The 18,665-nt window shown below is 39.3% G+C and overlaps 2 protein-coding genes across 2 annotated transcripts; one reads left to right on the forward strand and one right to left on the reverse strand.

Moving 5' to 3' along the window:
- The first annotated feature begins 10,811 nt into the window (after positions 1 to 10,811).
- On the forward strand, positions 10,812 to 13,437 carry LOC129880292 (protein PLASTID REDOX INSENSITIVE 2, chloroplastic). The gene is made up of 3 exons (XM_055954262.1): positions 10,812 to 11,073; positions 11,189 to 11,287; positions 12,929 to 13,437. The coding sequence occupies exons 1-3, from the start codon at positions 10,840 to 10,842 to the stop codon at positions 13,121 to 13,123; spliced, it is 528 nt and encodes a 175-aa protein (XP_055810237.1). The 5' UTR covers positions 10,812 to 10,839; the 3' UTR covers positions 13,124 to 13,437.
- A 425-nt stretch (positions 13,438 to 13,862) lies between these two features.
- On the reverse strand, positions 13,863 to 17,520 carry LOC129880295 (uncharacterized). The gene is made up of 3 exons (XM_055954268.1): positions 17,155 to 17,520; positions 15,626 to 15,793; positions 13,863 to 14,417 (listed from the first exon to the last, which is right to left on the reverse strand). The coding sequence occupies exons 1-3, from the start codon at positions 17,414 to 17,416 to the stop codon at positions 14,194 to 14,196; spliced, it is 654 nt and encodes a 217-aa protein (XP_055810243.1). The 5' UTR covers positions 17,417 to 17,520; the 3' UTR covers positions 13,863 to 14,193.
- Between the last annotated feature and the right edge of the window lie 1,145 nt (positions 17,521 to 18,665).

The raw sequence follows: 18,665 nt of genomic DNA on the forward strand, positions 1-18,665 counted from the left end.
GTCGTCTCGCGGTTTTCCATTTTTTCGGCGTGAACAGTGTTTCCGGCGTGAATCAGGTTCTTTTCAACTGGAGTTGGTACCTCCGGTTTACCTATATTTTTGTTCATACACTTATCGTTGCATTTTGCTAACTTTAAATTTTTGAATAACTTATTAATTCCTACGTATTTTCGTGGCTTTAGATAGTGATGGTAGACTAAGGTCATGTTCTCATTCAGGGACGGGGTCGGGGACGAGGGTAAGGAGGGGTAAGTGGGTTAAAGGAGCGTCTAGACTGAGAGTTGGTTCTTGGAACATTGGAACGTTAACGGGCAAATCCATAGAGCTAGTTAAGATCCTAAAGAAGAGAAAGATTAATATAGCTTGTGTCCAAGAGACCAAATGGGTAGGTTCTAAAGCTAGGGAGGTAGACGGGTATAAACTTTGGTTTTCAGGTAGATCGAAATATAGGAATGGGGTAGGCATTTTAGTAGACAATGATCTAAGGGATCAGGTGGTGGAGGTTAGGAGAGTCAACGATAGGATGATGTCGATTAAGGTGATCGTTGAAGGAAGCACATTCAACATTATTAGTACTTATGCGCCACAAGCGGGCTTAAGAGAGGAGGATAAGAGGCGCTTTTGGGAGGATTTGGACGAGTTAGTGGGAGATATATGTAATGACCTTGAGGGTGATTTTCGAAAATTTGTACAAAACACGCGTGAACAGTAACACGCGTGAACAGTAACTTTTTGGGCAGAAAATGCCCCTTTCTTCCCATTTCAATATTTTTCAGTCTTTTGTATCATTCAGAGACTTATGTTGTATCTTCAGATTCGAACCTTGTATTAGATGCTCTTTATACTTATGACACCAGGTTTTGGGATAATTTCTTTATTTTTTTTTTTTTTATTTAAATCGTGGCATCACTTTCCCCTTTGGGAGTCTTGTATGAGTTTTATTTTTAGGGTTACACATCAGATTGGGTTTTGAGATGTGTGCCATCATGACCTCAATTTTTGGGTCGTGACAATTGGTATCAGAGCACTAGGTTCACCGGTCTTATAAGTTAAAGAGCAGGGTGTCTAGTAGAGTCTTGCGGATCGGTACGTAGACGTCCGTAGTTATCTTCGAGAGGCTACAAGATACTTAATAGGAGAATTTCTTTCTTTTTACTCCCTTCGTGCGATTTATTCATATCAAGTGTTATTTACCTCTGATCTATTCCTTCCGCATTAAAAGTAACTGTCGGGTTCGAAATATCGGCTCTTGCTTAAGGATGATTTAGTGGTGCCTATTCGAGCCTGATTATGAGTATGAAGATGTGGAGCAACAAAAAAAAAGTATGGAAGATGGTCGGTTAGACTTTGATAGTTAGATTTCAAATTTTAGATATCTAATTAGCCCACTTTGGATTCCTTTGAGATCTGTGGTTCCACCTATGTCTTCTAGCGTTGCTATGTTTACTTAGGAGCAAAAGAGATTTGGAGAGATTCGTCAGGGTATTGTCTCCCAAGTTTGAGGTTATCACTGTTGAGAAGGCTTATATCTTTTTGACCAAGTGTCAGGGCAGGTTGTTCAAAATTGGGTATCTTGAATGCACATGGAATGTCTTATTTCTTTTTATAATTGCGGGAATGGCTAAGAAGTGATAGAGGTCTGTTCTTGCTCATAGACCTGTCGGTCCTCCTATGATGAGTTGGGAGTAGTTTACTTAGGTTGTTTTGTGATGGTGAGTTTGAATAAGGGGCAAATATGTGATTCTTCTTCTATTTAGCCAGGGTCACAAGTTGTCTGCAATACACCAGTTTTAGTTGTTTGAGGTGCTTCATGGAGTACTCGAGGTGGTGGTTGTAGTGGTTCACAGGCTAAGGGTGACCATTAATTATGCTATGCTATACTAGGTAAATTTGAGGCAGAGGCCTTTGATGTGGTTATTACATGTATTGTTCTGGTTTGCCATCATTTTACGTCAGTATTATTTGACCCAGGGTCTACCTATTCTTATGTGTCGACTTATTTCGATGTGGGTATTGATTATGTGAGTGAGTCCCTTATTGTGCCTATTACTATTTCTACCCCAATAGGTGAATCTTTAGTAGTGGATCGGGTATACAAGGGATGTTTGGTGATATTTTCGGGTAGAGAGACCCGTGCAGACTTGATTTTACTAGACATGCTTGATTTTGATGTGATATTGGGTATGGACTGGTTATCTCCTTATCATGCTATATTAGATTGTTATGCAAAGACCGTGACCTTAGCTTATCCCGGTTTACCTAGCTTAGTATGGAAGGGTAATCCGAGTTCGTATCCTAATGGGGTGATATCTTATATTCGTGCTCGTCGCTTGATGGATAAGGGTTGTTTGTCTTATTTGGCTCATGTACGTGATCTCACCACGGAGTCATCTCATATAGAGACTACGAGGGTGGTGAGAGAGTTTATGGATGTATTTCCTACAGACTTGCCGGGAGTTCCTCCTGACCGTGATATCGATTTTGTGATTGATTTGGAGCATGACACTAAACCCATCTCTATTTCTCCTTATCGGATGGCTCCGGCAGAATTGAAAGAGTTGAAAGAACAATTGGAAGATTTGTTGAAGAAAGGGTTTATTAGACCTAGTGTATCATCGTGGGGTGCACCGGTTTTATTTGTGAAGAAGAAAAATGGTACTATGAGGATGTGTATTGACTATCGACAGTTGAAAAAAGTCACTATCAAGAACAAGTATCCTCTCCCTCACATTGATGATTTATTTGACCAGCTTCAAGGTGCATCGGTGTTCTCAAAGATTGATTTGAGGTCGGGTTATCATCAGTTGAGAGTTCGGGAATCTGATATCCCGAAGACTGCATTCAGGACTCGTTATGGGCATTATGAGTTTGTGGTTATGTCCTTCGGGTTGACTAATGCCCCGGCTGCTTTTATGGAGTTGATGAACCGGGTATTTCGACCTTATTTGGACTCGTTTGTGATCGTGTTTATTGATGACATCTTGGTTTATTCCAAGAATGAGGCGGATCATGTTAGGCACCTGAGGACAGTCCTTCAGAGATTGAGAGAGGAGAAGTTGTATGCAAAATTCTCCAAATGTGAGTTTTGGCTTGAGTCCGTGATATTCTTGGGTCATATAGTGACCAAGGATGGTATTATGGTTGATCCAGCCAAAGTTGCAGCGGTTCGTGATTGGGTTAGGCCTACTTCGGTTACCGAGATTCGGAGTTTTATTGGGTTGGCAGGCTACTATCGTCGGTTTGTTCAAGGATTCTCTTCTATTGCAGCCCCATTGACTAGGCTAACTCAAAAGACCGTGGCATTTCAGTGGACTGATGAGTGTGAGGCGAGCTTTCAAAAGCTCAAGGAATTATTGACTTCAGCACCTATTCTAGCCTTACCCGAGGAGGGCGTGGCATTTATTGTGTTTTGTGATGCTTCGGGAGTCGGTTTGGGTGGTGTATTGATGCAAAAAGGTAGAGTTATAGCTTATGCTTCTCGACAGTTGAAGGTACATGAGAAGAACTATCCTACCCACGACTTAGAGTTAGCAGCGGTGGTGTTTGTTCTGAAGTTGTGGAGGCATTATCTCTATGGAGTGCATTGCGAGGTCTATACTGACCACCGTAGCCTTAAGTATATCTTTTCTCAGCCGAATCTGAACATGCGGCAGCGTAGGTGGTTAGAGTTATTGAAAGACTATGACATTACCATACTTTATCATCCGGGAAAAGCTAATGTGGTAGCGGATGCCCTGAGTCGCAAAGCATCTAGCATGGGTAGTTTGGCCTTTCTTAAGGCTGTGGAGAGGCCTTTGGCATTGGAGGTTCAGTCATTGGCTAGACAGTTGGTCCGACTTGATATTTCTACACATCATGGTATTTTGGCCTTTGTGGAGGCTAGGTCTACTTTGATGGACCAGATTCGTACACACCAGTTTGAAGATGAAAAGTTGAGGGCCATTCGAGACAAAGTGTTAAGTGGTGAAGCAAAATCAGCCTCTCTTGATTCGGAAGGAGTTTTGAGGATTAATGGTCGCATTTGTGTGCCCAAGGTTAGTGAATGGGTACGTATGATATTGGAGGAGGCTCATTGTTCCAAGTATTCGATTCACCCGGGAGTGGCAAAGATGTTTCATGACTTGAAACAACACTATTAGTGGTGTGGCATGAAGAGAGACATTATTGATTTTGTGGCTAGGTGTTTAAATTGCCAACAAGTGAAGTATGAGCATCAGAAATCGGGTGGTCCTATGCAAAGGATGCCCATTCCTGAGTGGAAATGGGAGCGTATCACTATGGACTTCGTGTCTGGATTACCCATGGCATTGGGTAAGTATGACTCTGTCTGGGTGATTGTGGATCGATTGACCAAATCAGCTCATTTCCTTCCGGTGAAGACTAGCTACAATGCGGATCAGTTAGCTAGGATCTATCTTCGTGAGATTGTTAGGCTGCATGGGGTGCCTATCTCTATTGTATCGGATCGGGGTTCAGTGTTCACCTCTCACTTTTGGAAGGCATTACAGCGTGGTTTGGGTACGCGGCTAGAGATGAGTTCAGCATTTCATCCCCAAGCCGATGGTCAGTCCGAGCGGACTATTCAGGTGTTGGAGGATATGCTTAGGGCCTGTGTGATTGATTTTGGTGCCCGATGGGACCAACACTTGCCCTTAGCAGAGTTTGCCTATAATAACAGTTATCACTCCAGCATTCAAATGGCACCATTTGAGGCATTGTATGGTCGTAGGTGTCGATCACCCATTGGATGGTTTGATTCTATTGCGGTTGATGCATTGGATACTGACTTACTTAGGGATGCTGTGGAGCGGGTACGTTTGATTCAGGGTCGACTATTGACAGCTCAGAGTCGTCAGAAGAGTTATGCTGATAGGAGGGTTCGTCCCTTAGAGTTCATGGTGGGTGATTGCGTGTGGCTTAAAATATCGCCCATGAAGGGTGTGATGAGGTTTGGAAAGAAGGGCAAGCTTAGCCCAAGGTTTGTTGGCCCATTTGAAATCCTGAGGAGAGTAGGTGGAGTGGCGTATAAGTTGGCCTTACCCCCTAAATTGTCAGCTGTCCATCTGGTGTTTCATGTTTCCATGCTTCGCAAGTACATACCGGATGAGTCTCATGTGATTTCTTATGATGCACTAGAGTTGAGTCCGAATTTGACTTATGAGAAGGAGCCGACAGTTATTCTAGATAGGCGGCTTCGTAGACTCAGGACCAAGGAGGTCGCTTTGGTCAAGGTGCAGTGGCAGCATCGGCCTGCTGAGGAGGCGACTTGGGAGTTAAAGTCTGATATGCAGGCTCGGTACCCTCAGCTTTTTGAGATCCCAGGTACTTTATTTTATCTTATGTTCGAGGACGAACATCCTTTTTAGTGGTGGATAATGTAATGACTTTGAGGGTGATTTTCGAAAATTTGTACAAAACACGCGTGAACAGTAACACGCGTGAACAGTAACTTTTTGGGCAGAAAATGCCCCTTTCTTCCCATTTCAATATTTTTCATCATTTGTTTGAGTTCTTGAACTCCTTGAGGTGATTTGAGAAGAGATTTTTGAGGCAAAGTGTTGGTGGGTTGTCATTCCGGGCGCTGAATTCGAGAGTTGCTTGTCCGGTGGAGGTATTCGAGTGCGGATTCGGCAATTGAGGTAGGTTTGGCTATCTTTCTTTGAGATTGAGATGGGGTAATTAGTCATTCATATGTTATAGACTTTGGGATGGGGTTGTAGTATGAGTTGAGAATGTTATATATATTGTGATGTCCGTGTGGAGGCTTATTTATTAATGTGTTGTCGTGACGGGGTTTATTTGTATTACATAGCCCGTGTGGGGGCCTTATTTGTTATCTTATTTGCTTTGAGAGCATGTGAATTATGATTTGCCTAAGAGAGAGGCTTGAGTATATTATTTGACTTGTGATGCCGCCTGAGAGATTGAGTTGGGGGTTTTGAGCATACTTGAGTATTGAAATATTGTTGAGAAAGGGGTGAATATTTAAATGAAAGTGTGTTCTTCCCGTTACTATTTATTGAGGGTGAATATCATGTGTAGGTTAAGTTTTGAGAACTTTGAACCTTATACCACATGTGAGTTGATTATTACTTCCATGCATATGTGTTTTGATGCATTCATCCTCATTCATCATATCATGAAACATGGGAAGTTGAGAAATATGGAAATTCTTTTTGAGAAAGAAAATGAAACACCTTTAAACCTTTGTATCTTGAGTCCTTGACCGAGGCAGTTTTCCGGCAGGGTAGTGGATGCATTGTGATCCCAACCTTTGCATCTTGAGTCCCTGATCGAGGCAGTTTTCCGGCAGGGTAGTGGATACATTTTGATTCCAACCTTTGTATCTTGAGTCCCTGACCGAGGCAGTTTTCCGGCAGGGTAGTGGATGCATTGTGATCCTAACCTTTGTATCTTGAGTCCTTGACCGAGGCAGTTTTCCGACAGGGTAGTGGATGCATTGTGATCCCTTGACCACGAGGAGGTGGCAAGGATAATGAGATATTGTGATTGAGGTATATGGTCTGCGAGACCCCCATGGGTCCTGCTTGGTAGCACAGCTCGGCAGGTGTATACGACAGGCTCTGCGATAGTCTTGATTCCACCGTACCACCACATCATTGCATCATCATATTGCATTGCATTGCATTGATATCTGTGCTGCTTGAATTATCTGATTAATTGTGATTATGAGCTGTTATTATGGGTTTACTTTACTCGCGCCAATATATATATAAACTGGCAGCACCGATGCCGAAGTGGGACTTTTCTGTATGCAGGTGGAAGCGTTCCTTAGTTTATTTCATAGGTTTGATTAATTCCTTATACTCAGTCAGCTAAAACCTACTGAGTACATGTGAATTGTACTCACCCCTACTTCTGTGTCCCTTTTTGATGCAGATACTAGTCGGGGTACCCCACGTGGCAGTTAATATTCTAGCGGATTGTGTATTCTCAGATTAGTGGTGAGGTCCTAGAATTCGGATCGTCACTAGTCTATCTTTATTTTTCAGTCTTTTGTATCATTCAGAGACTTATGTTGTATCTTCAGATTCGAACCTTGTATTAGATGCTCTTTATACTTATGACACCAGGTTTTTGGGATAATTTCTTTATTTTTTTTTCTTTTTATTTAAATCGTGGTATCACTTTCCCCTTTGGGAGTCTTGTATGAGTTTTATTTTTAGGGTTACACATCAGATTGGGTTTTGAGATGTGTGCCATCATGACCTCAGTTTTTGAGTCGTGACAATATACCACCTACTGAGAAGCTTTTCGTGGGAGGAGATTTCAATGGGCACATCGGGTCTATTTCAGGAGGGTACGATGATGTGCATGGAGGCTTTGGCTACGGGGACAGAAATGGAGGAGACATTTCACTTTTGGAATTCGCAAGAGCTTTTGGGTTGGTCATAGCCAATTCGAGTTTCCCAAAGAAGGAAGACCACTTGGTAACATTCCATAGTTCGGTGGCTAAGACTCAGATAGACTTTTTACTCATGAGAAAGGTCGATAGAGGTCTGTGCAAAGACTGTAAGGTCATTCCGATAGACAACCTTACAACCCGACATAAGCTTTTGGTGATGGATTTAGGGATCAAGATGATGAGGAATAAGAGGGTCGGGGATGATCGATCTAGGATTCGATGGAGGAGTTTGACCACTGCAAATGCCCTAGAGATGGGAGAGAAGTTGAAGGTCATGGGGGCTTGGGATAGTAATGGGGATGCGACCAGTATGTGGGATAGGACGGCTAGTTGTATTAGGACTGTGGCAAGGGAAGTGTTAGGAGTCTCGACTGGTAGTCGTAGTCGGCATCGAGGAGACTGGTGGTGGAACGAAGAAGTGCAAGAAAAGGTGGAAGCAAAGAAGATGGCGTACGCAAAGTTGATAGAAAGCACAGATGAGGTGGAGAAATGGACGAATATGGAACTTTATAAAATAGCGAAAAAGGAGGCGAAGTCGGCGGTTTCGATGGCAAAAACAACAGCTTTTGAACGCCTTTATGCTGAACTAGAAGAGAAAGGTGGGGATAGAAAATTGTTCAGGTTAGCCAGGGTGCGGGAGAGAAGGGCACGCGATGTGGACCAAGTGAAGTGCATTAAGGACGAGCATGGAAAAATATTGGTAGACGAGACCCTCATTAAACAGAGATGGCAGTCCTATTTCCATAAACTCTTGAATGAGGAAGGGGACAGAGACTTTGTGTTGGGAGATTTAGAACATACAGGGAGGCGTCGCGATTTTGGGTATTGTAGGAGTATTAAGGTCGAGGAGGTTAAGAGTGTTGTTCGTAGGATGCGCTGGGGAAGAGCAACCGGACCTGACGAGATTCTTGGAGAATTTTGGAAGAGCACGAGCTCGGTAGGTTTGGAGTGGTTGACTAGGTTATTTAATGTCATCTTTAAAACGGCAACGATGCCCGAAGAATGGAGGTCGAGCGTAATGATCCCTCTATACAAAAACAAAGGGGATATCCAGAGTTGCAACAACTATAGAGGTATTAAGCTACTAAGCCATACTATGAAACTGTGGGAAAGAGTGGTAGAGATGAGGGTGAGGAGAGACGTGTCTATTTCAGAGAACCAGTTTGGATTTATGCCGGGACGCTCAACTATAGAAGCCATCCATCTTATGAGGAGACTGGTGGAGCAGCATAGGGAGAGGAAGAGGGACTTGCATATGGTATTCATCGACCTAGAAAAGGCTTATGATAAAGTCCCAAGAGAAATACTATGGACATGTTTGGAGGCTAAAGGTGTACCTGTGGCATACATTAGGGTGATCAAGGACATGTACGAGGGAGCCAAAACCAGGGTAAGGACAGTAGGAGGGGACTCAGAGCACTTTCCAGTGGTGATGGGGTTGCATCAAGGATCAACTCTTAGTCCTTTTTTATTTGCCTTAGTGATAGATGGATTGACGCGACAAATTCAAGATGCAGTGCCATGGTGTATGCTTTTCGCGGATGACATAGTCCTGATCGATGAGACTCGCCGCGGAGTTAACGCTAAGCTGGAGGATTGGAGACATACCTTGGAGTCTAAAGGGTTTAAGTTGAGCAGGACAAAGACAGATTACTTAGAGTGCAAGTTCAGTGAGACACCTCAGGAGGTTGGCGTTGAAGTTAGGCTTGGTGCTCAGGCCATCCAAAAGAGAAGTAGTTGCAAGTATCTTGGGTCTATCATGCAAGGCAGCGGGGAGATTGACGATGATGTCACACATCGTATTGGGGTAGGGTGGATGAAATGGAGGCTCGCTTCCGGAGTGCTGTGTGACAAGAATGTGCCACCAAAACTTAAGGGCAAGTTCTACAAAGTGGTGGTTAGACCGACTATGTTGTATGGGGCGGAGTGTTGGCCAGTTAAGACTTCTCACATTCAAAAGATGAAAGTTGCTGAGATGAGAATGCTGAGATGGATGTGTGGGCACACCAGGAGCGACAGGATTAGAAATGAGGCTATTCGGGACAAGGTAGGAGTGGCCTCGGTGGAAGACAAGATGCGGGAAATGCGACTGAGATGGTATGGACATGTGAAGAGGAGAAACACAGATGCCCCAGTGCGGAGGTGTGAGAGGCTGGCCATGGATGGTTACAGTAGAGGTAGGGGTAGGCCGAAAAAGTATTGGGGAGAGGTGATTAGACAGGACATGGCACAGTTACAGTTTACGGAGGACATGACCTTAGATAGGAGGGTGTGGAGGACCCACATTAGGGTAGAATGCTAGTTCATAGTCTCGTTATTCTTCTCTATTCATAGGCGTAGTAGTGCATTACGGTCTCTTGCGCTGTGAATTCTGATTTCTGTTATTTATGTTATTATTTATTACTTTCTATGCTTTGATTACTCTATTGAACCTGTGACGCTATCATTATTTATTTAATCGTTATTTGTTATTTGTATTTATTTATTTGTTATCTATTCGTTATTTGTTTGTTGTTTTTCTCATAAAGCTTTTAATTTCCTATTCTTATCTAACATTTGTTTTATGCATTTATGCTTTTACTGAGCCGAGGGTCTCCAGGAAACAGCCGTCCTACCTTGGTAGGAGTAAGGTCTGCGTACATTCTACCCTCCCCAGACCGATATTGTGGGATTTCACTGGGTTGTTGTTGTTGTATTTGTTTTTGCTACACTCCTTCTGATATAGTCCTTGGACCACCAGAGGAATTTTCTCAAAAAAAAAAAGAGGAGAGAAGTGTACCCTTATAAAATCCCTTGTTATTGTCAATGTCCAACTATGGGTTTCGGAAGAATTTCACTTAGAGAGAAATAGTGTGTGTTTAGAGATGAAAATCATGATTTCAAATAAGCATTTGAACATGCAATATGAAATCATAATTTTAAATTTCAATTTTTTTTAAATACAAAACATAAGTTCATATTTTGAAAGAAAAAACAATCCATCATTTTAAATTTTCCAAAAAAAAGATTTATGATCGGTGTAAAGAGATTATTCATACAATTATATTAGAAAATAATTAATTACAATTATTATTATTATTGACTAGTGAATTTTTATAAAATTATATATATTTGAAAATTTATAATCACAAATATTTATTTATAAAAAGAACATGAAGATATGTGATAAGTATCAACAATGTCTTAAAGTATTTTAATATTTTATTTATAAATTATGATTTGCTTAACCGGTAAAAATGTATAAGAATTAAATTTTTAAAAAAATAATTTTCATAACTTATGAAATTCCAATATTTATGATAAATAAATATAATTTTATGTCTAAAACTTACAAATTGAAGTGGAGGGAGTATTTGACATGAATAAGACATATTTACAGCGAGTAAAGATAAGATTTTATTTTGAGAGCTAAGATGGCTTCGGCTATATCACTTGTCTCTTCATCCATTCTTCTTTCTTCTTCTTCTTCGTCCTCTGTTTATCTTCCAATTTCAAATTCAGTCAATTGGGTTTCATCTTCTTCATCATACACATGTATTACCACTTGGGTTTCTCCCAAACGACGCAGAAGCAGAAACCCAGAAATCCTTATTTGCAGAGCTGCTGAATACAAATTCCCTGACCCTATTCCTGAGTTTGCTGAAGCTGTGAGTTTTCTGCTTCGCCTTCGTCTTTTTAATCTATTTGGTTAATTGGGTCTCTATTATTTCCCCCGTTTGTTAAAAAAGTTGGGATTTTTCTTGCGTTTTGTTGGGGTTTTAGGAAACGGAGAAGTTCAGAGATCATTTGCTCAAGAAACTTCCAAAGAAGAAGGATTTATATGGAGATTCTGTTGAAGAAATTGTTGGAATCTGCACTGAGGTAATTCCATTATTACTTCATCCACTATGTTTTTTTTTTTGCCTATAACTGTTTCGGGCCAGCTTGGGTGTATCTCCGACCAGCGTAGCATAGGTATCAGGTTAATCTGTACACCTAAATTTGAACAAATGAGACACCTCGACCACGAAACACTCTAACTTTGAATATACACAGAGAGACACCTCAAGTCCTCAACTCATCTCCATTGTATTAGTCTTCAACTTACAAAATAATTATTTAGACACCTCCAAAAGTTATGTGTCACGTCAATGTCGAGTGTTCATGAGACATAGCGAGGACGAATTGTAGTATTTAGCTGCAAGTTGAGATGTTTGGACGTGCACTCTCAAATTTGAAGTGCTTACTTGCCAGCTTAGGCCAAGTTTGAATGGCTGTTTGTTTATGTATTATGCATATTTACTTTCTGTTGGCTTTGTTGGAAAGGTAATTCAAGAATCCTGCATGTGTTTCTCATTTGCTGTTAGATAATCACAGTACTATCAGTTATCACCCCTTGTAATAAAAGTTACTGAATAGCTTAAAGGCAATGGATTTTAATGAAATAAATCTAGGACCTCATTGTAGGCAGGGGTGGACCTACGTGGGTACCAGGGGGTTCACCCAAACACCCCCGGCAAAAAATTTCACAATATATATAGGGTAGGTTTTCTATATTTTTGTACATATATTAATTTTGAACCATATAAATCAAAGAGGAGAGATAGCCTAGTGATACTAGACTCTCAAACTTGGGCTGTGATTACTATCCCCAATTTGCAGATTCGATTCTTGATTGGTGCATAGGCTGCCTAATTTTTTAAAATTGAATTCTTTGCTGGTGTACAACTACTACTTTAAAAAAACGTTAGAATAACTTTAAAAAAAATTCCCTTTGATGTTTGTATTTGCACTCTAGTTCACACATTTATATTTTTATTTTTCAAACCCTTGAGTGAAAATCCTGGATCCGCCACTAAATTAGTAGGCATGTTTTGCAATTGATACTGAATTTCTTGCGTATCCACCCTGAAAGCGAGAGCTCGAGGTGGTGGGAAAGGCCGCCAATGCAGAAGTATGTTACCGAAAAGAATGGAACATTGTTTCGCTCAGCTAGATGCGTCGGATACTGTGTAACAAGCGAGTTCTTTACCCTCAAATTCAAACATGTGGGCGCAAAATGCTATCCTACTTTATTGTTACGTAGCAATAGAAGCCTCCTTATGCTGCTTCGGCGGCGCTACCCTCTTCAAATATTTCATTGCCACCATTTGAACCTTAATAGAGTGGAATAAATATAAAGGATTCACATAGCCCCAACTAACTTGGGATTGAGTTTGAGTTGATTGATTGATTGATATACTCTGTATGATTTCCAATTCTTTTGGGACGAAATACTTGCTTAGGAACAAATAGACCAAGCAGTGAAAATCTTGTTAGGGGCTATATTGCACGGTTTAGTATAAACGTTAACAATATCCATGGAAGTTGAATGTAAATCTTTTGCACAGCATCTTTTCTGGCTAAGAGTAAGCTTTTTACCTCGTACGTTTTTGAGTTTGCTCTTGTTATTTTCTTGTTTGAAGCTGCATTTTCCAGGAGCTGAAATGTAAATAACATTGGTTCAAATAATTGCTTGAACAGATCCTCAATGAGTTCTTACATGCTGAGTACGGTGGTCCAGGAACATTATTGGTTGTTCCATTCATCGATATGGCAGATACCATAAACGACAGGGGTTTACCAGGAGGACCACAAGCTGCGCGTGCTGCAGTCAAATGGGCACAAAGTCACGTTGACAACGATTGGAAGGAATGGAATAGTGGTAAGAAAATATAATCCGACAACCAAGATCCAGAAGGAATTGAATAGTGGCAACTTGCAAGAAAAGATAATCCAACAACCAAGATCCGTTGCCGGAAGTTTTGATGCATGCTATTTTTTTGTTGGGAGAGCAAACTTATGCAACTCTCTTTACAGTAGTCTTTGATATTATAGGACTAGAAATTAGAGGACCATATAGAGAAACTAGTCAGAAAAGTTTCTCATTCTCACTATGGCACTTTGATATATTATTACGCTCATTGTTAATTTCTGAACAGTGCTACTGTGTGCTCAATTTTCATATATTAGATGTTATACGATCTGAATAAGGTAATGCATTGTTCAAGAAACTCCTTAACACCAACCCAATATAGTACTGGCATAATTACATTTACATGTCATCTTTGAATGCCTTATCAATATGTATATTCACCTTTAAAATGGTGCACCAGTAATATCCAACTTCATCAATAGATGGAAGAAATATCCTCCACCAGCATGTCATTACTTCACCCAACCAAACCATTGTATTTGAAGATCTTGAGGGTCGATTAGAATTTGCATTTGGCTTAACAGGTTTTCAGAGGTGAGCAAAGGAAAATATCTCTAGTGCAAAGAATTTAAGAGTTAAATAATGAGACGCTGATAGTAGAAAGTAAGCGAGATAACATAAAGTTAACAAATCAAAGCAAAGCAACGGAAAGGTGAAGACATTACAAGGTAATGCAAGGTAACGGAAAACCATTATGAAACCAAAAGCCGAATTTGAATTGATTAAGCACTCAACAGGCAAAAAGTTCAAATGTACAACTGAATGCTGAATATAGCTAACCAACATGTCAAAGTATCTACTGCGAAGAAAGCCTGCAGAAGTAACTGGATAGATAGTTTCTTCCCCTTGAACGTGTTGATACTTTCGTCAGTGACAAAAAACGAAGGCATCCCTCATTGCTCCATAAGCTTATATCTAGTGTGTATTAAGCAGTATACTATGGATGGACTACATAATTACAACTCCAAAAGAATATTAAATGGTACTTCCTTATTATAACGACCTCCACTCTCATACTCATTGAAGCAGCATTTCACAAAACAGATCGGCTACGTTCAAGCAACTCTTCCCTATCAATGAAGCGGTCAAGTAAGTCTTGCTCCCGGAGAACCAAACAGTCATCACTCTTCCCAAACCATTTATACCTCTTCTTGGCAACATGATCATAAACAGCATCCCTTAAAGGAGTAGGTACAATCACGAGGTAACTCAGCGCAGAGTAAGGAAATGGCAAGTGAGCTAGAACCCTCAGCGCAGCTGCAGCAAAAGTCAGATATATTAGACTTGTGATTTCCACAGCCAACCATACCAGTCCAATTCTAGTAAGGAAAAAACAAAAACAACTACTGTTTAATTGTGCAAGAATAGGAAGGATCAGCAGAAAATCTGCTACTCACACTGGATCTCAACGTACAGAAAGCAAGCAGTCTATGAAACTTGGTATTCCACTTTCGATGAATCATGATAACTTTTTCAATGGAGAACATAAAAAAGAATTAAACATAAAAATAAAAGGGGGTGATCTAAACAATAGTTGAATCCTTCGTGATTTGATTAGTATAAAAAGTTCAAATAATATTTTTTTCCACCAATTTATGATTGGTAAATTAAACTTTAAAAAAAAACAATAAGTTGCAAAGGGAAGAACAATTTTTATTGCAAAAATCCCCTTGTTACCTTTCTCACTCCCTGCTCAACTGTTTTTACCTAAGAAAAAACATCCAATTCAGACTCCTGAATACTGCTTAAAAAATCAAATAGCTATCAATTCTTACAGATTTATGTCTTCTACAAAATAAGAAAAAGAATGTATGCGGCAGGAGCACAGACAGGATAACAACCTGTGATTTTCAACTCCATGCCACTGTCAAATTCATGACAAAAATTAAAAGATTCACCATAATCACAACCACGCTGATTTCCAAAAATACCAGTTCAAATAAACCTAAATGCTCTAAATCTATTTGTTTATATGCACCTTGAAACAATGGGTAGAACTGTAATCTATAAATTACAATTCCAATTATATCAGCCGGAAGCACATTGAGAGCAACCGTATTTGAAATCATGGGATTAAAGCTGTCCAAAGGATTGGCAGTAGGAGTTAGCACATATCTCTTTACACTAGCAATTAGCTCAAGTCAATACACATCAATATCCAACTACCAGAATTTTGAGGGCTACGTAAAGCAATCTGCATAAAGTAAATTTAACATAGCTATCTGCCATAGTATATTTGCAAACAATTTCTTGTCTTCAAAATAAGAATGATTATGTAGTTCATGAAAGGACAACTCAGGAGCAGCCAGATGCCCTGCATTTACAAGTTAGTCAGGCTCTCGCGAAAAATGTTAGATGCTACTTGGACATACAAATAAGATTTCTTTTGTATGATGGCAATAATTGTGAAACCACAATGAAGACAGAGTCAAGTTGATACTGTAATACAAGGTAATGGTTCTAACCAGCGGAGCCTTGATGGTATAAACCTGGGCCTTCAATGAATAAGAAGCGACGACGAACGTCATCTCGATCAAGATCACAAACACTCATGTAAGGTTCAGCAGCCTTTGACTGCAAGCAGCAGAACTTGATTTTCTTATCCCTGTCAGCTTTAATGACCCATTTCACACCTACATATAAAATGGCAAGAAACTCATATAAACTGAGATGACCAATTATGCATGTACCCCTCCGCTCCTGTGTCTATGCCAACGGTAGTTTAGACCTAAAGAATAAACATTTCCCCATCATCCAATGAGACAGTCAATCAACTATGCTATTTGATAGCTATGCTAGTTGAGGCAATGAGACATTAATGAAGATTTCTCTTACAAACAAGCTTTCTGTTTGTCTGTTTGTACAAGTAAGCTTCGCCCAAATTACTGTGCTTGTGTTCTCAAAATGGTAGCTCCTACCATCTTCCTGCCTACTAATTTATGTAAAAGATAGTGACAAATCTTAAAATCCTATTCAATTTGATTAGATATGTCACTGAAACACAGTGGTTTTGTCATTATATATTTTTCTTTTTAAAAGAAATAAAGCAGCCATTAATGACTGAAGAGCCTTGGTCAGCGGAATATAGCTCAGGAACATCAAACTTCCCAGAGTTCAAATCATGCCTGCTGCTTAAAAGCACAAGATACTTGGCAACATCTTCAAATCATGCCTGCTGCTGAAAAGCACAAGATACTTGGCAACATCCTAATCATGACGACCACCAACTACATACAGAAAATGAACAGTAACATTTAACATAATGCTAAAACCATGTCTTCAGGTGCCTGATCTAGGGGGGTGCCAGGGTGTTCATACGAACCTCCTCGGTAAAATATTACATTCTATATATAAGATAATGTTTTTATTTTTTAACGTACATATAGAGATTTTGAATCCCTGAACACAAGACTAGAGGTTAGCTTAATGGTTTAGAGGGGGTCAAAATTCACTTTGAGGTTCCAAGTTCAAACTCCATGTACTACATTTTATTCAAAACAGAGGTCCTGCTGTACAACTCCTACATTATCACAGGATACATGTGTCACAAATAGGACAGAGAATACAGATACAACAACTTGAGCTTGCAAAGTGCAGCTCAGATATTTTCTCTCAATGATTGAATGATAGCCATTTCACATCAGATAAACAGGTCTCCCTCCGTTAACACAAGAATCAAATTCGAATTTCAAGTCATCAAGCTAAAGAATATCACAAGTGAAACATATGACTGGAGACTTAAATGTACATGTATAGGCATGGCTGTACCAACCTCGATAAATCCTTATACCAAATTGATAATTTCTCTTTCAAAACAAAATTGATGATAGCAAATATAACTACAAACACAAACACTGCACAATAATCGCACTCATGTACTCATTTACAGCCTCCGATACACAATTGTAGTAAGAAATCAATCAAATAAGCAAAGCACAAATGCAATATACAGCTGAAAACAAGAATAAACAACACACTAGGAAGTTGAGAATACCGTTGTGACAAAGATGACAAACGCCGTCATAGACAACGACACCAGGCTGAAGTAGATTCGGAGTAGTCTCCGATTTCGAAGCCAAAGTAGCTATTTGATCGCCGAGCAGAAAATCATCTGCGGCGAAGTAAGCATTCAACGAAGAAGCAGCAGAGAAAGACGACGTCGACATAGAAGAATGCCGCCGGTAAATCAACGGCGAGGAGTACAAATTTCCGGTGGCCAGTAACCGTAAACCTCTCCTAATCATCAATATCTTCATCGCAGATCAAGCAAAAGAATTTCAGTTTTCTTGAGCTCCAAGTCGGTGCTGCTTTCTCTATTTTAAAAAAAATGGAAAAGGAATAGCGTGGGGCGCAGTACTTGCATACGTGTCAAGCGTCAAGGGTTCTATGAAGAACTTATCCAACGGCAGAGGTTTAATTCATCATATGAAGTGTTCTAAAAACTTCTATATATATGAGGATCATTTCCAAGAGTGTGGGAAGCCATTATTGTATTGGGGGTCGGGTAAAAATCGATTCAAATTAAAAAATTAAATTAAATTGATCAAATAAATAAATTTTTTATTTGGTTTGGTTTGGTTTGATTTTACATTTTTAAAAATCAATAATATTTGGTTTGGTTTTGATTTTATTCAAAAAAAACTGAAGAAATAATCGAACCGAACCGATAAATTATATACATATTTTTTTATAATTATATATATATAATATATTATTTTTTATGAATATTTTTTTATGCAAAAAATACAGCACACTAATTTAAAATAGTAAGGTATGATACATCTTTTTATTTGTACAACCATATCATTAACTTATGAATTATTCAGTAAGTTTATGTTGTTTAGTACATTAGATTAGCTAATAATATAAGCAGGAAGTTAAAAATAATTAAAGTTCTGATATAAGAATTATAAGATCCAAAATAACACGAAGACAATTTATTTATTTTGAATGGATTATTGTCTTTTCTTCTCTTTTGAATGAATAAGTTCTTTTATTTTTGTGTATGGTTAATAACCGAACAACCGAACCAAATCAAATCGAAATTGATAAAAACCATACCGATGGATATATATTTTAAATGGATTGGTTTGGTTTTAATAATTTTAAAACCGATTAAATTATTTTGGTTTTGATTTTGACTAATAACCGACCCAAACTGATCCGTGAACAGCCTTAATTGTATTTTTTTTTAAAACAGAAAGGTCAAAAATATACTTAAATTATGTGAAATGAATAAAATGCTTTCGGTTGATAGTTTTGTTTAGAAACATATTTGTCTTCAATAGTTTGATCCACAAATATGCTCATTGTTACTTAATGAGTCAAAAATATTTTTTTTCATGTAGATATATATTTCTTTTTGTATATGGGGTGGAGTGTTGGTCAGTTAAGGTCTCTCACGTTCAAAAGATCAAAGTTGTCGAGATGAGAATGTTGAGATGGATGTGTGGCCATACTAGGAGCGACAGGATTAGAAATGAGGCTATTCGGGACAAGATAGGA

This window comes from Solanum dulcamara, chromosome 2 (assembly GCF_947179165.1).
Source record: "Solanum dulcamara chromosome 2, daSolDulc1.2, whole genome shotgun sequence".
In the NCBI taxonomy this organism is placed as follows: Eukaryota; Viridiplantae; Streptophyta; class Magnoliopsida; order Solanales; family Solanaceae; genus Solanum; species Solanum dulcamara.

What these genes read in the sequence shown, in the direction of transcription:
- LOC129880295 (XM_055954268.1), bottom strand. Translation starts at nt 17,416, where the DNA reads ATGAAGATATTGATGATTAGGAGAGGTTTACGGTTACTGGCCACCGGA. An exon ending in TTGTCATCTTTGTCACAACG is followed by an intron (nt 15,794 to 17,154) that starts GTATTCTCAACT and finishes TTTTATATGTAG; the next exon opens with GTGTGAAATGGGTCATTAAA. An exon ending in ATACCATCAAGGCTCCGCTG is followed by an intron (nt 14,418 to 15,625) that starts GTTAGAACCATT and finishes CTTTTGCTGCAG; the next exon opens with CTGCGCTGAGGGTTCTAGCT.
- LOC129880292 (XM_055954262.1), top strand. Translation starts at nt 10,840, where the DNA reads ATGGCTTCGGCTATATCACTTGTCTCTTCATCCATTCTTCTTTCTTCT. An exon ending in TTCCTGAGTTTGCTGAAGCT is followed by an intron (nt 11,074 to 11,188) that starts GTGAGTTTTCTG and finishes TTGGGGTTTTAG; the next exon opens with GAAACGGAGAAGTTCAGAGA. An exon ending in TTGTTGGAATCTGCACTGAG is followed by an intron (nt 11,288 to 12,928) that starts GTAATTCCATTA and finishes TTGCTTGAACAG; the next exon opens with ATCCTCAATGAGTTCTTACA.